Source organism: Centruroides sculpturatus, unplaced genomic scaffold (genome assembly GCF_000671375.1).
Source record: "Centruroides sculpturatus isolate CEXI.00-Female unplaced genomic scaffold, Cexi_2.0 scaffold1467, whole genome shotgun sequence".
NCBI classification, from domain to species: Eukaryota; Metazoa; Arthropoda; class Arachnida; order Scorpiones; family Buthidae; genus Centruroides; species Centruroides sculpturatus.
The window spans coordinates 48,244-61,919 of record NW_019385654.1 but is presented as its reverse complement, the minus strand read 5'-3'; the positions used below and the strand labels follow the sequence as shown (position 1 = coordinate 61,919).

The following is a 13,676-nucleotide window of genomic DNA, read 5'->3' as shown; positions in this document are numbered from 1 at the left end:
TCAGAGATGATTTATCAGAAAAATTAATGCATCCTAATTAAATTATCTATTTGTAAATTTAAATTTTGAAAACATTTGAATCCGTGCCCAAAATAGGAAAATGGATTTTAAACACGCTAATTCGAAAGGTAAGTCGTGTTTCGTATACCACACATTACACGCTACTGAGAATCTCAAAAATCATATTTCGGAGTCGCGGAACTGCAAAACGCTATTCATTTCAGCGCTCAACGTCCGAGGGTCAATTTCCAAAACAACATGCCAGCCAGCCTGACATGGCAAGGGAGTCCAGACTCGAATTTTCATGGAATCAAAAGTGTGCCACCGACCATTTCCATTCTTTTGCACGCGGGTCCATCGTATCAAACTTCCAAAACGAAGGTTTTCCCGTAATGAAACATTGGGACGCTTTAACAAAAGACACTGGCAACCATATTTATTTCAAGCATTTAATGTAAACAGTTTACATAACAACATACACATCAATATATATAATAATAATAATTATTAGGTTCATAAGTTTTCCCCTATTTTAATAATACTTNTAGTTTATATATATATATATATATATAATATTTTTTGTTTTTTTAAACTTTTTTACAACAACTTTATATATATATATTTTTTTATGAAAATCATTGCAAAAAACACTTCACTTTTGTTGTTTTTTTAATTAATTCCCCATTTGATTATAAACTTTTCACTTATAAGAACGAGTGTGCAAGATGCCAATTAAGCAATATATAATTTTATTGCGTCATCAACAACTCTATAATATAATATATATATATTGCACCGTTGCCTCGAACAAACCTGCAACAACTAATGGTCGATTATTATTTACATTTACCGTCTACAATATATATATAATTAATTCCCTCCTTAGCTAATTAAAATATTTTATTGCTATATATATATATACCTTTTAATTATAATTAATTGGTACCGAGGAAAAAAATAATAATTAAAAAATAAACAATTCTAAACGAAACGATACCGACATCTAACGGCGTTTATTAGTACGACTCGCTAAACTCGTAAATGCCGAGTTAGTACTCTCTAATTGGTCGAGACGGCCGATTAGGTATCACGTGACATCACTACCACGTTAGCGTCGATCGGAGTAGCTCCGTTAAGTGAGCAAATAAAAATCTCGTAATTAATTAATTACTTAATTGTCTTCGGATTCGTCGATGAAGTTCGATCTGCTGCTCGATGTGTTTCTGTAGGCGCTCTCTGCTTTTGTTCTTTATCGCCCAATGATCCCTAAGACGACGGTTTGCCTTAAAAAAGTTGAAAATAGGGATGAGTGACGTGACGTCATTAATGGCGCGCGATTTTTACTAATTCCTTAATCAATTGCGTTGTCGATTTTATCGCGTTGTAGATGACATCACTAATTAGCACGAGACGATCACGTAGCGGTTCCATGTTGTTAATCGCGATTAACGGCGTGATTACGAAAGCCGATATATATATATTTTTTTTATTTATCGGGCGAGATTTATTTTTAGAACAAAGCATATCTAAGTTTTAAATCGCGCGCTGTTATTAAGTGCCAAATAATTTAAACGGGCATTTTAATTGGTTTTTACGTAGTTTCGTGACGTCGACGTTATTCGCCCAAATAACGAACACGATTTACGGCATTTTCTTCCCGACTTCTGCGGTGACGTCATGTAAACGGAAACGTCACGATTGCAAATTTAACGCAATCGAACTTTAAATTCTTCTACTTATCTCTCTCGTTTATAGAATATTAATTATAAATACGCCTCAGACGTCATTTCCGCCGAAGAATCGCCACCAGACGACAACCCGTCCTTTCGTCACGTGACGCGGCCATCATCCGGGATAGCGAAAGGACGAACGGGAGCCGCCATTTTATTAGTCGAGCGGCAAGATGTCGTTGCTACGAAGCCTAAACGCCAGCAGGGCCCTTCTTAGGGCCTCGTCGAGCCTTCAGTCGCGCGGATACGCCAGCGGTCAGATGTCTTTCACCTTCGGATCGCCGTACGAAGTCTACTACAACAAATCGAGCGTGAAACAAGTGGACGTCCCTTCTTACAGCGGTAGCTTCGGCATACTTCCCAACCACGTACCCTGCTTGGCCGTGCTCAAACCAGGAGTGGTGACGGTGTTCGAGGAGGACGGAGCCACCAAAAAATACTTCGTCAGCAGCGGTTCCATTACCATCAACGACGACTCGTCGGTCCAAGTGCTGGCCGAGGAAGCGGTGCCGTTGGATAGACTCGACCCTCAAGCGTGCAGGGAAGGACTTTCCAAGGCACAACAGGAACTTAGCACCGCTACTAGCGAGGAAGCTAAAGCGGAAGCGCAAATATCGCTAGAAGTTCACGAAGCTTTAGTCAAAGCCGTCGAGTAAAAAGAAATGAAGTAAAAAAATTGTAGATCATGGTTTAGTACGTAATAAATTAGTTTGTATCACGTGATCGGTGTTCGAAACTTCTTAAAATAATTGTCGTGTGTGTGTATTTAAGAATCGCTTATCGCAGGTAGACAGTTGGATATAAATACGTATCTATCGCTTAGATATTGACGAATGGATGAAAGGTAAAATGTTTTTTTCCACCTCCTCTCTCTTCTATAAATTCGTTGTGAGTTTTATAAGTCGATAAAACCGTAAATTGTTAATTCTCTTGTTAATAAAATTACGATAATTGCTATAAAACAGTGCTTGTTCTGTAACATTTTTTTAACGTGTGGAGTCGCGTATACTGTGGCGTCCTCTCTGGACAATAAATGACAACGATCGCTTCCGAAAATAATAATTTTAGATTTTATGACGCGGTTAATTCATTTGTAATTTTATCACCTTACCGTTTTAAAACTAAAATTAATATATTTCCGAAAATATTCTATTAAAAAATACACGGATCCGCTGCGAATAGTACTTGATTCGAATGCTCTAGAATGAATTTTCGAACACCTAACATTAGTCGCTGTTAATGTTTAAATTCTTGTATACGTTTTATAACTGGAAAGTTTGCAGTAGGATTTTACTAAAATGCTTTTTTTTAATGTTCTAAAGCGTGCATTTTAAATATAATAATAATGTTTGAATAAATTTTGAACGCAAAAGTAATTGACTCCGATAATCGCAGTCGAATAGCGAGCATTTACGAACGCACCGATCGTTCGCCAATACTATGAATAGCCGAAATCTGTTTTTTACTCGACTATATCAGCTATTATATTCTATACAATATATAAAGAGCATTGATTTTAATGAGGTATTAAACTAGAAAAGCCATTTTGACTTCCAAAAGTTAAAAAATTATTATTAATTTACGTGCGGTAAACGGAGCATTTGGAACACGAACCACGCCGTTCGGAAATTAATACGGAATTTCATTTTGCATGAAATTCCGAAACTATATTCGAAAAAGTATCGAATAAATGTATTTTATTAATAAAGAAATCGATCGATATATGAGACTAACCTTTTCCGTTATGTCTTCCAAATCAATTAATTCCTTCTCTAAATCTTCGGATGGCGCCATAGTCGAGGCGACGTTATTCTTCGATGGACGGCGCCAACTTTTTGATGTCGGTTTATCGATTCCTGATTGTGATACGTGTATATAAAATAATATATTAATACATTCAGCATTCAATTATATATGCTAATTGTATATATATATATATATATATATATATAAATTAAATTTTTAAAAGTTTCTGATCTAATCTGGCAACACGATCACATAAATATGACAGATTTACAAATAAAAATTGAAAAGTGAAGTGATAAGTAGGGGGCGCCACTCTAAATGAACCTAATACGAACCTGACGGCATTAAACGACGGGGTGAACGTGAATAAGTGCCGATTTTTCCCTTTTCGCGTACTAGTATGACGTCGTTAGATTTCGTGTTTTTTCTCGCATTGTTCTTCACCTTCGTCTGTATCGATTTATTCCATTTGGGTTCACTATCTTCCGGGTTGGAGGACTGAATGATTTGATTTTTATGGACTTTTGATTTCGGTTTTTTCCGTCTTTCGTTCTTTCCATTTATCTGTTGTCTCGAATTCTGAAATAAAAATTTGAAAAAGAAAAAAAGCGTACATTTAAATTTTCAAAATGGAATTTAATGAAGCGTGTGACTTACATTAAAACCGTGCCAATTTTTTTGAATTTTTAAAAACTAGTGTGATAAAATTTATTGACGCAAGCTTGTCCTAATGGTAATAGATACAACTTATTTTACAGGTTTAAATTCGCTTAAATGCTAATAATTTTGTTTGAAACTCAATTTCTAAAGGGTGAAATAGATAAAAATGATAATTTTACTCATTCAAACTTTAATATTGAAAGTGAGGTGATTGTTATACATAATTAATTTAATTTTGTAAATTTTAACCCTGACTTATTTAATCCGCTTCCATTAATACTTATTAAAGCCGATTTCTTTTAAATTGTCGAATTTACTCGGAAAAAATTGAAGTAAAATCCCATTTTTATCATCGAATTTAGAATATCGAACGGAAAATCTCTCACGGATAAGATAATTGTATTTTATATGATAATAGTGAATATTCAGAAACTCTCTGGCTATTTTCCAGCATCATTTCTCGTCTAGAAAAGAAAATGATAGCAAAATTACGCAACACTTTCAAAATAATATTTATATAAAACATTACGCTATACATTTTATTTTTGACCTAATTTCGGGGGAAACCTTGGCCTTACTTGGTTTTTATTCAATATTTTATAAACAAAATAATAATGCTTTTCAACGTCGTTTACAACTTCGATATAATGCAATTTATAAGACGATAAATTTAAATGAACTGCTTGAAATTTTACCTGCTTTCTTCTATACTTCTTATTGTCTTCTTCTTTTGGATTCTCCACTCCTTTACACGTCACGGTCGAATTTTCGCAAAGTTTCTCTTTAAGAAAAAAGTCAATATCGTTATTATGAAACCATAAATAATAAGAAAAATATAGGACAAATCGTTAATACATGGCGCCTCCTCATACATTATCTTAGACATTAAATTATGTTTTACACATATAATATTGTTCCATTTATGTAATTAATATAATAAATCAACATACCATCACTTTTATTAACGATAAATTATATTTAATGTCGTCTAACTAGATTAAATTATATTTTACAACGCAGCCGAAGTGACAGGTTAAACTATTCATTCTATACATAAATTTATCTATTATTAACTGTAAACTATTCTTTATTTTGTGGAATAATTTGTAATTAATATCGTGTAATAAATACGATTCGGGAGAATTTGTTATAATAATAAAATTTAATACAACTATTTTTAAATGAATTGTAAAACTTACTTAACATATCACCGAGTTTTGCATCTGCGCCATATTTCTCTGCTAACTGAATAACCGTTTCTAATAGTTTTTCTTCTTTGGAGGATTTGTTTGTATCGGTTTTTCTATTTTTTCTTCCTTTTTTATTCGATAAATCACTTCTGGACGGCGGAGTGGTAGTTTCTTTCCAATCTTTGGCGATTGAAGGAAGAAATTGTGTTAGAAATGCGCTTTCGACTTCGGTTGACGAGCGATGAGTGGGATCTACTGGCATCGATGAGGGATAGAACACCAATTTACCATAAACTACTTCGGGTGAGGTATCTTCGTCCGAGATGCTATCTCTTTGCGAGCGTATCAGCGAATCCTTCTTCACCATCTCTTCTTCGTACTCCTCAGATGATACATCATCCGTTTTCGGCAAGTACGACTGATCGATATTTGCTCTCGGAAATTGCCGTAACAATTGATTAAGTTGTAGTTCTAAAGTTGTTTCCTTATTCAAAAAAGAAAAACGAATAAAGTAAACGTTTTTAAATCAATAATCAATTTTAAAACGTGTTAACCTAAAACTTAAAACACGTGAAAACACATAACAATTGTAGCAGACGAATTTTAAAAAAAATTCGTCTGCTACAATCTGATGTAAAGTAATTATTATTATTATTATTATTTACATAAATAAAAACACAAATAAATAAGTTTAATTAACTTCTAAAATGTTTTAATTATAAATAAATTCAAGCAAAACTTCGTTCCAAAAGATGGCGTCGTTTGCATGGCATCATACAACCAACAAAACGCCCCCGCAGAAAAAGTTATTAACTTAATGAAAAATTCGTTTAAAATTAAATTAAAAATACATATATTTTTCTCTTTATATTATTTCATTAAAATCATATTTCCCCGATAATCTAATTAATTTAGTGCGTCATTTAAAACCTAATTTGCCGTTTTAACTGTAAATTTGATGATGTAGAAGTTAATTGCGTGATTAATTATTATTTAATCGAGTTAAGAGGAGAAACGAGGGTGAATTATGCTACTTAATGCATCATTTTATCGCTAATTAATTAATGATACGTACTTTTCTAACGTCATCTGCATGATTCACTTGTTGATTAATGTGTCTTGAGGAAACTGTTAACACAAGTAAAAAAAATTTAAAAAACGTTATTACTCATTTAAATAACGCGTATTAAATTATTAAAATTAATTCATAAAAAATATATATATCATAATAAATTTCTCATACTAGAAGGGGGAGAGAGAAGAAACAAAATTTTATCTTCGCCATCTATCAACACGGAACTGAACTAATTCTATTAGCGAAATTTTGAAAAAAAAAAAATCTTCTTGTTTAAATGAAAATAAAGTAAAGTGATATTATTTATTTATATTCATTTTTAAATATTTTAAAAATGATTTAGAAGCATTTTGTTGACTTGGATGTCGTCTACCTCCGCTTATCGAACTGGACAGAAATGGCGCCGGTTTGTCGGACAATCAGACGAAATGGTGGGTCACATGACCATTGACAAAACACCAAAAAAGAACTTCATTCAATGAAGTAGACGGTATCAGTGTCGAAGTGTTTTATTTATAATAAATTAAACAACTAATTTAACGTAAAACTTTACAGATTCCCCCTTTTTTCTAAAAAAAATTTCAAATGACCGTGTTCGTTTATACGTCATTAATGACATCACATTACATACGGTCAGTGACGTGATTATACGTAATAATAATGATAATAGTAAATCATATTAATATTTAGTAATGCTAATATAGTAACAACAGCGACATCTCATTTATGCGTGAATATGTTTTTTTTTTTTTTTTAATTTTAAAATTATTCCGAGTAATTTATAAGACAAATTTACACAATAATCTACTCGAAAAGATGACAAATTACGATAGACGTAAAAGTTTAAACTGCTTAATCAACGTATCGGAGTGTAGAAAACATTTTTGTAACTACATCCTTTAAAAATCATCCTGTTACCATGACAATAATCTGGCAGTCGGCCATATTTTCCCGCCTTCAAATTTTATATTTTTGGTAACGGTTTTTCTGTTCGTATATTTTGACGTAAATTGCCACGTCCTCAGCGCGTCACGTGACCCCAGAGGCTATCATCCTCGGGTCAGGTGACCTTGTTCCATTTTTCGCGAATTTTTGCGTGAAACTGTGTATTTTCTCTCTCCTTTTCTTTTTTTCTCTCGTCCCACCTACCGAACAAATTATTAAAAAAACCCTCAACAAACTAACTCGAAGAATTTTAAAGAAGAAAAAATATATATATATATATTTCTGAAGGAGGGGGAGGCGAAAGAAAATTTTAAAAATCTTTCGAACGTGTCTCATACACAAACAATTTTAAAGTCTAATTTTTTAAAATAATTACCTTTACCAGTATATAAAAATATCAGAAAAAAATAGAGAATTTAAGGTGTTATTTAACGTTTTAAACGCTTTTTTTCGGTACAGAACGAGAGAATTTATAGTAAAAAATACTCTAAAAGTAACTTTTTAACATTAAATTTCTAAGTTTTGCTGTTTAATGGACTTATAGTAACGTTAGTAACCTTCACTGCATGACACAAATGTCACGCAACGAAGCTTTACCTTCGATAGAATCACAAAGAGTAGGAAGAGGAGGAGGAGGAAGATGAAGAAAAAAGTTTATAATAGAAAAATATTCATACAAATTACTCCATTATATTATATTATATTATATTTATTTATTTATTTGATATTTTATAGTGTTTATTTTTAAAAATTTCGACTTACCAAATTTATAAAACATCATCCACGTGAATAAAATAATAACAAGTTTCATCTTTTCACTTCTCAGATCCGTCACATCAACACAACATCCTCGTGCGATATCCCTCCTCCGCTTCTTCTGACGTCACCGGATGTTAAACATACATGCGCATCCCTTAACCAATCGTAAGTTGATTGTTGTGAGATTTAAAAATTTAAAATTTGATTCTAGTTATTATTAATAATAATAATTTTTCCGTATATTCTTCGCTGTTTAAAACAAATTAAAAAGAAATAAATACTTTAAAATTTACTTAAATAAAAATTTTAAAAAATTAGCTTTTTATTGAAATTTTAAACATTTCAAAATGTTTTTTTTATTTTCTTTCTTTTCATGAAAAAAAATAAGTTTTTAATTCGGAAATATTTATATTTTTTAAAATAAAAAAATAAAGTATAAGTTATTTAAATTGAAAAAAATTCATAAAAATTATATTTAAAAGTTTTATATTTATTTAATTACGGAAAATTTTTGAAATAAGCTGCAATTTTCCGTGCTGCCATCTGTTATTAATGCGGGTAATTAATTGTATTCTAAAATTAGTCATGTTAATTAATTTAATATTTAAAAAAAACCTAAAATAAATAAATAATCGTATGTAAAAACGAATATATTTTTAAACGTTATAAATATTTAAATTTATTACCGTTAGAGAATATAATAAAACTATGATACTCGCTTAAAGTTTGGCAGTTAATTTAAAATTTTGAATCCCGTCTGTCTATTGGTTGTTGTATAATTTTCAAATTTACATCTTTTTATTTTTCTATTGGTTGATTAAATATAGATTAATTTATATCCAGTTTTAAATCAACCAATAGATAAATATTAATTCTTTTTACTCGTTTTTATTGGCTCTTCTTTCAATTATATTATTTTAAACGTTAAATTTAGTTCAAAATAATTTAGCATTTAATACAATTATAACTGTATAGAATAATTAAAGAATTACAAATAGTTTAACTTAACAAAATTATATTTTTAAAAATGGCGGCTGCATGTATAGTCAATCATGAAAGACATAAATATAAAATACCATGTATATATGTAACTAGGTGAACAATAAAAATATTTTACTTATTCATTTATTCATAATGACGAAGGTTGTTATAAGACAAGTGAATATTTACATATTTATAAAGTAAATTTGATATAGGATAAGTCAATGGAATACTTCGATTGTTTGGCATATTTGTTTGTGTTTCTTCTTATGTTCGATCTAAACTATTTAGTGATAACGACACGTAGTTTTATATTCTATACTATTTAATTTTATGGCCAAAATTTAAAAACTATAGAACAGAAATGAGAGTCATTTTGTAAACAAATTAGTTTAAAATTTATACAAATCCCGTCACAGAAGGTCAACAGAGTTATTTCATTCGAATCTGATATTTAATGGGTCTGAAAAATTTTTAAATTCTATTTTTATCAAATTTTATTATTTAAAAAATATAGTATAATTTCTAACGTTGTTTTATTTATTTACTAATGTACTGGAGACTTAAAAGATAAATGGTCCAATCTTATTTCTGACAGGCCCAGGCTCATCTTAAAGCAAGAAAAGCAATGTAATCTCACGAGAATAATACCATATTCATAAATTTTTCAGCATAAAATCTATCAAGATATAGCTTCAGAGGAAACTGATACCATTGAAACATTATTCGCATTTTTCATTCACCCTACAGGACAGTCTATTTATTTCTACATCCCAATGCCAAAATATTAATTTTATCATAGACTAATTTAGGCCTTCATAATTTGAATTGATTAAACATACAGGGGGCTCAAAAGTCATCAAACTGAGATTATATTAATTAAGTACACTTGGTTAACTAACTTCTAAGCCATTCTAAAGTTCTAAAAAAAATATTATTTAAATACAGGTACTGTATTAAAAAATATAAAATAATTCGTAGATTCTTGTGATCTTTAATATTATACATAAATTTATTTGTGCCCTGTGTTACATCACGCATGGTATTATTACTCTGTGTACAGTCCTGATAATACCTGAGCTAAAAAGTCTATTTCTTTTTTAAAATTCTTAATTAAATATAAATTTTGTTGGCTTATTAAATTAATTAAAAATTTCTCTAATTGACATTTGGCATTTTCCAATTAATCAGAATCTATTGTGAAGTGCATTATAAGTTTTTAACCTTTATCTTCACCCTCAACTAGCTGCGTGTGCCCGGTGTTATTCGGGCTTTTCAGGGGGCTGGGAATTGGTAAAGTTGAGTTGGAAGAGGGTAATAAAGACAATGGCCTTAGTAACTAAAATATACATTTATTGACCTTAGTATGTATTTACAATGATGTATTTACAATGATGAAACTGCAAAACGCAAAAAAAAAATTGCTCGAGCTTAAGTTAAGAGGGATGAACTTTATGAATGGTTGAAATACCACAGTATTTTTTCTAGGGTATTCATACCAAATTTGTTAAGGATACATTGAACGGTATAGATCCCCCTGCCTAACAAAAATACATATTTTGACTTTTATACATATAGAGATTAACAATTTCTCAACATGTGAGAGACCATTAATGATCACTAAAGTTTATTTTTACACAATATATTAGCAAAAATCTGAATTTAAATACAGTTTTTGTATCCCTTTCCACATCATTTCATACACCCTTATATAATATAAACAATGGCATTATAATGCTAAAAAAAGTTATAACATATTTGTTTAATCTTTAATATTTTAAGCAAAACACAAGATTTCTGTTAGTATTTGAAGTAATGTTATCAACAGTTTGTGTATTAATAATTATTCTAAATAAATCACGAGTATCCTCAACAAAAAACTTTCTCGTGAAGAGTGATAACAATTTCTTCTTATCTCTTTTTGGTTAGAAATGGAGAAAATATCTCAAACTTTATTTATTCGATCTCAGATAGCGTTGATAATATAAATGGAATATGCAAATATAGTAAACAGATGAGCAATAAAAGTGTTTTATGTATTCATTTATTCATACTTAAAACGTTATGGATTTGTAGTGTACATTGTATATGTTTATCAAATGAAGTTTCTTGATAAAGTGATATGATAGAAAGAATGGAATTCTAAACTTTTAGGTGTATGTAATAATATTTCACTACGTTTGATAGATTAATATCCGTTTGGCTGTGGATTTCTTATTATCAAGACGATTGTTTTCAATTCATTTCCGGTTTTGTTTCGCTTTTCAGGCCAAATTAGGACATGCCATTTGTCTTTGTTCTTATATCTCTGAAAAAGATAAGAAAATAAAGAAGAATCTTCATCTCTTTCTCTCTACCAAATAAGAAAAAGATGAGCAATACAAGCATGGAACATCGTACGAGTTTGTTGATAAATCTTTAATGATTGTATATATAATTAATCTAAGACCTATCCAGAAGTTTTAGAGATTTAACATTTATTATATAAATGAAGGATGAGATGCTCAACATATCAAGATGATAAATTGCCGAAAAGAATTCATTCAAGAAAGAATGGGGAAATACTTATGAGGGGATCTTCTTTGAAGATTATGTGTTATTGGACTTAAGAATTGTAAAGTTGTAAGTTTAATTCTAAAAGAGCATAATGATTCGAAAAAAAAGCATTTCAGCACGTACAGTAATAGGCTACATACTACGGTAAATAAAGCATGATAAATGTGTGAAAAACGTGTATGTCTTAGAAAACGTTTTATTTAATGTAAATTTATCGTAAAAATCAATTAATCGACGACTGAGTACCGTCATCAACAACTCGTAATTGCCAAACATACACTTGATGGATGACGTGACTAAACTGACTAAAAATATTAGAAAGCAACAATCTGTGGTAATAACTCTTGAAACTACTAAAATAAATCGTTCTTTATTAAAAATAGAAGAAAAATACATTGAAAAATTTGTTGTAGAATAAATAATTCTGTTCTTCCGATGCTTCTATTAAATTCATTAAAAATTACTGTAGTAATTTGAAAGCTTGAATTCGAGCAAATACGAATCTTATAATTTATAATTAATTAATGCATAATAGCCTAGTAATGTAGAAAAAGAAATAAAATAAAGATTTTATTTCTTTCGGTTGCTCTTCGTTCGTTTTCGTTTTTTCCCGTTTCTCTTTATCGTTTGTTCTCGCGATTTTCGGCTCTCTTTTACCGTTTTTGTCGTACGACGAAAATGACAAACGGCAAAAACGGAAAACAAATTGTGAATTCCGTGAATTCTGATACTGTACTATTGTAAATTCTGATAAAAGTTTTTATTTTATACGCTAATCACATAGAAAAATTCACTAGATAACGTGTTAAATCACTGTAAATTTAGTCTATTGCTTTTGAGGAATACAGTTTTATTCTTCTTATCACATAAAGAATTCCTGTAGTTTTCAAATGACTATACACGAAAAAATATAAAATATGTCATACCTTGGAAAGCAATATAGCTTATACGAGTCTGGTGATCTTTTCGGTTAGCTTACAACAGTGGTTCTCAACCGGGGGTACATTCACCCCTAGGGGTACGAGCGTAAATCGAAGGGGGTACATCTAACTTTCATTATAAAATGACGTATGTTAATCAATTTGCTGTAAATTATTAACACAAGAAACAAAAAAAAAAAAAACGACAAAAACTTGCTTTAAAATATCCCAGTATGAATACTGATTTCCCTTTTAACAATCCAAACAATTTGTTTATCCACTTGATTTGCCCGTCTATTTGTATCGTTAGTGCCAAGTGAACCTGTAGTCTAGTAAAATTACGGTTTAACCGAGTATTAATTTTAGAATAGAAAAAAAATTTTTATTCTATTCTATAATTATTGCTCAATAAGATTGAGGCTTTTCGTGTTTTTACTGGACTACTGGTATTAGGAATAGCGAGACCTGGATTGTACCACTACCATGCAATGCGTCACTGCGTGCGCGCATTACAGCTGTCCCTTGATAATCCGACAGGTATGGGACCAAAGAGGTGTCGGATTACCGAAAGTGATTACATATTTGGCATTGTTTTGCTAGCAGTAGCCTACAATATTCCCTACTCCAACTGTTCGAATAGAACTGCTCACGGAAAACATACGAAATGTGTGTCATCGTGTAAGAATTGGGTGGGGAGATTCACGTCGCGACATGCTTCTGTGCAAGCAGACACGTAACGGGGACGGCTACCTTGACGGGAGGTTGCGTCGGACTACTGAGCATGTCGGATTACAAAACGTCGGACTATCAAGGGACAGCTGTACTTGATCTTTACTTTTTGTACTTGAAATTGAAAGATTCATTTATTGTTCTGCACATTATAAATTCGCAGCCATTACATTGTAAGTACACAATTATAATCTCTATTTAATTAACAACGTAAGAACCAAATTTTGAAAAATTTGCTGAAGATTCATCGCAACAAATATCCCATTAAATTTTGTTAGAAATTATTGTAGAATAATTTAAATTTTCTTTATCGTTAATTATAATTATTTATTTTTAGGAAATGTAATTTATGCATGTATTGAAATGACTTCTGTGATTTTATATA

The 13,676-nt window shown here is 30.6% G+C and overlaps 3 protein-coding genes across 4 annotated transcripts in view; 2 read left to right on the top strand and 1 right to left on the bottom strand.

The window, feature by feature from the left end:
• Positions 1 to 583: 583 nt before the first annotated feature.
• On the bottom strand, positions 584 to 8,223 carry LOC111640896. 2 transcript variants are annotated; one of them, XM_023386986.1, is made up of 8 exons: positions 8,109 to 8,223; positions 6,402 to 6,454; positions 5,615 to 5,810; positions 5,336 to 5,506; positions 4,832 to 4,917; positions 3,812 to 4,055; positions 3,465 to 3,586; positions 584 to 1,283 (listed from the first exon to the last, which is right to left on the bottom strand). In XM_023386986.1, exons 1-8 carry the CDS (start codon positions 8,155 to 8,157, stop codon positions 1,164 to 1,166), a joined length of 1,041 nt encoding a protein of 346 aa, XP_023242754.1. In that variant the 5' UTR covers positions 8,158 to 8,223; the 3' UTR covers positions 584 to 1,163. The 2 variants fall into 2 exon arrangements, with proteins under 2 accessions (XP_023242754.1, XP_023242753.1); XM_023386985.1 differs by having other exon boundaries at positions 5,336 to 5,810.
• LOC111640898 (ATP synthase subunit delta, mitochondrial-like) lies at positions 1,678 to 2,692 on the top strand. The gene has a single exon (XM_023386988.1). It carries the CDS (start codon positions 1,904 to 1,906, stop codon positions 2,384 to 2,386), a length of 483 nt encoding a protein of 160 aa, XP_023242756.1. The 5' UTR covers positions 1,678 to 1,903; the 3' UTR covers positions 2,387 to 2,692.
• The window catches only part of LOC111640899, a 26,038-nt gene continuing 20,532 nt past the window's right edge, over positions 8,171 to 13,676 (top strand). Inside the window, exon 1 of the mRNA XM_023386989.1 lies at positions 8,171 to 8,270. Within this exon, the coding sequence (XP_023242757.1) occupies positions 8,237 to 8,270 (34 nt within the window). The 5' untranslated portion in view covers positions 8,171 to 8,236. The remainder of the gene's footprint in view (positions 8,271 to 13,676) is intronic.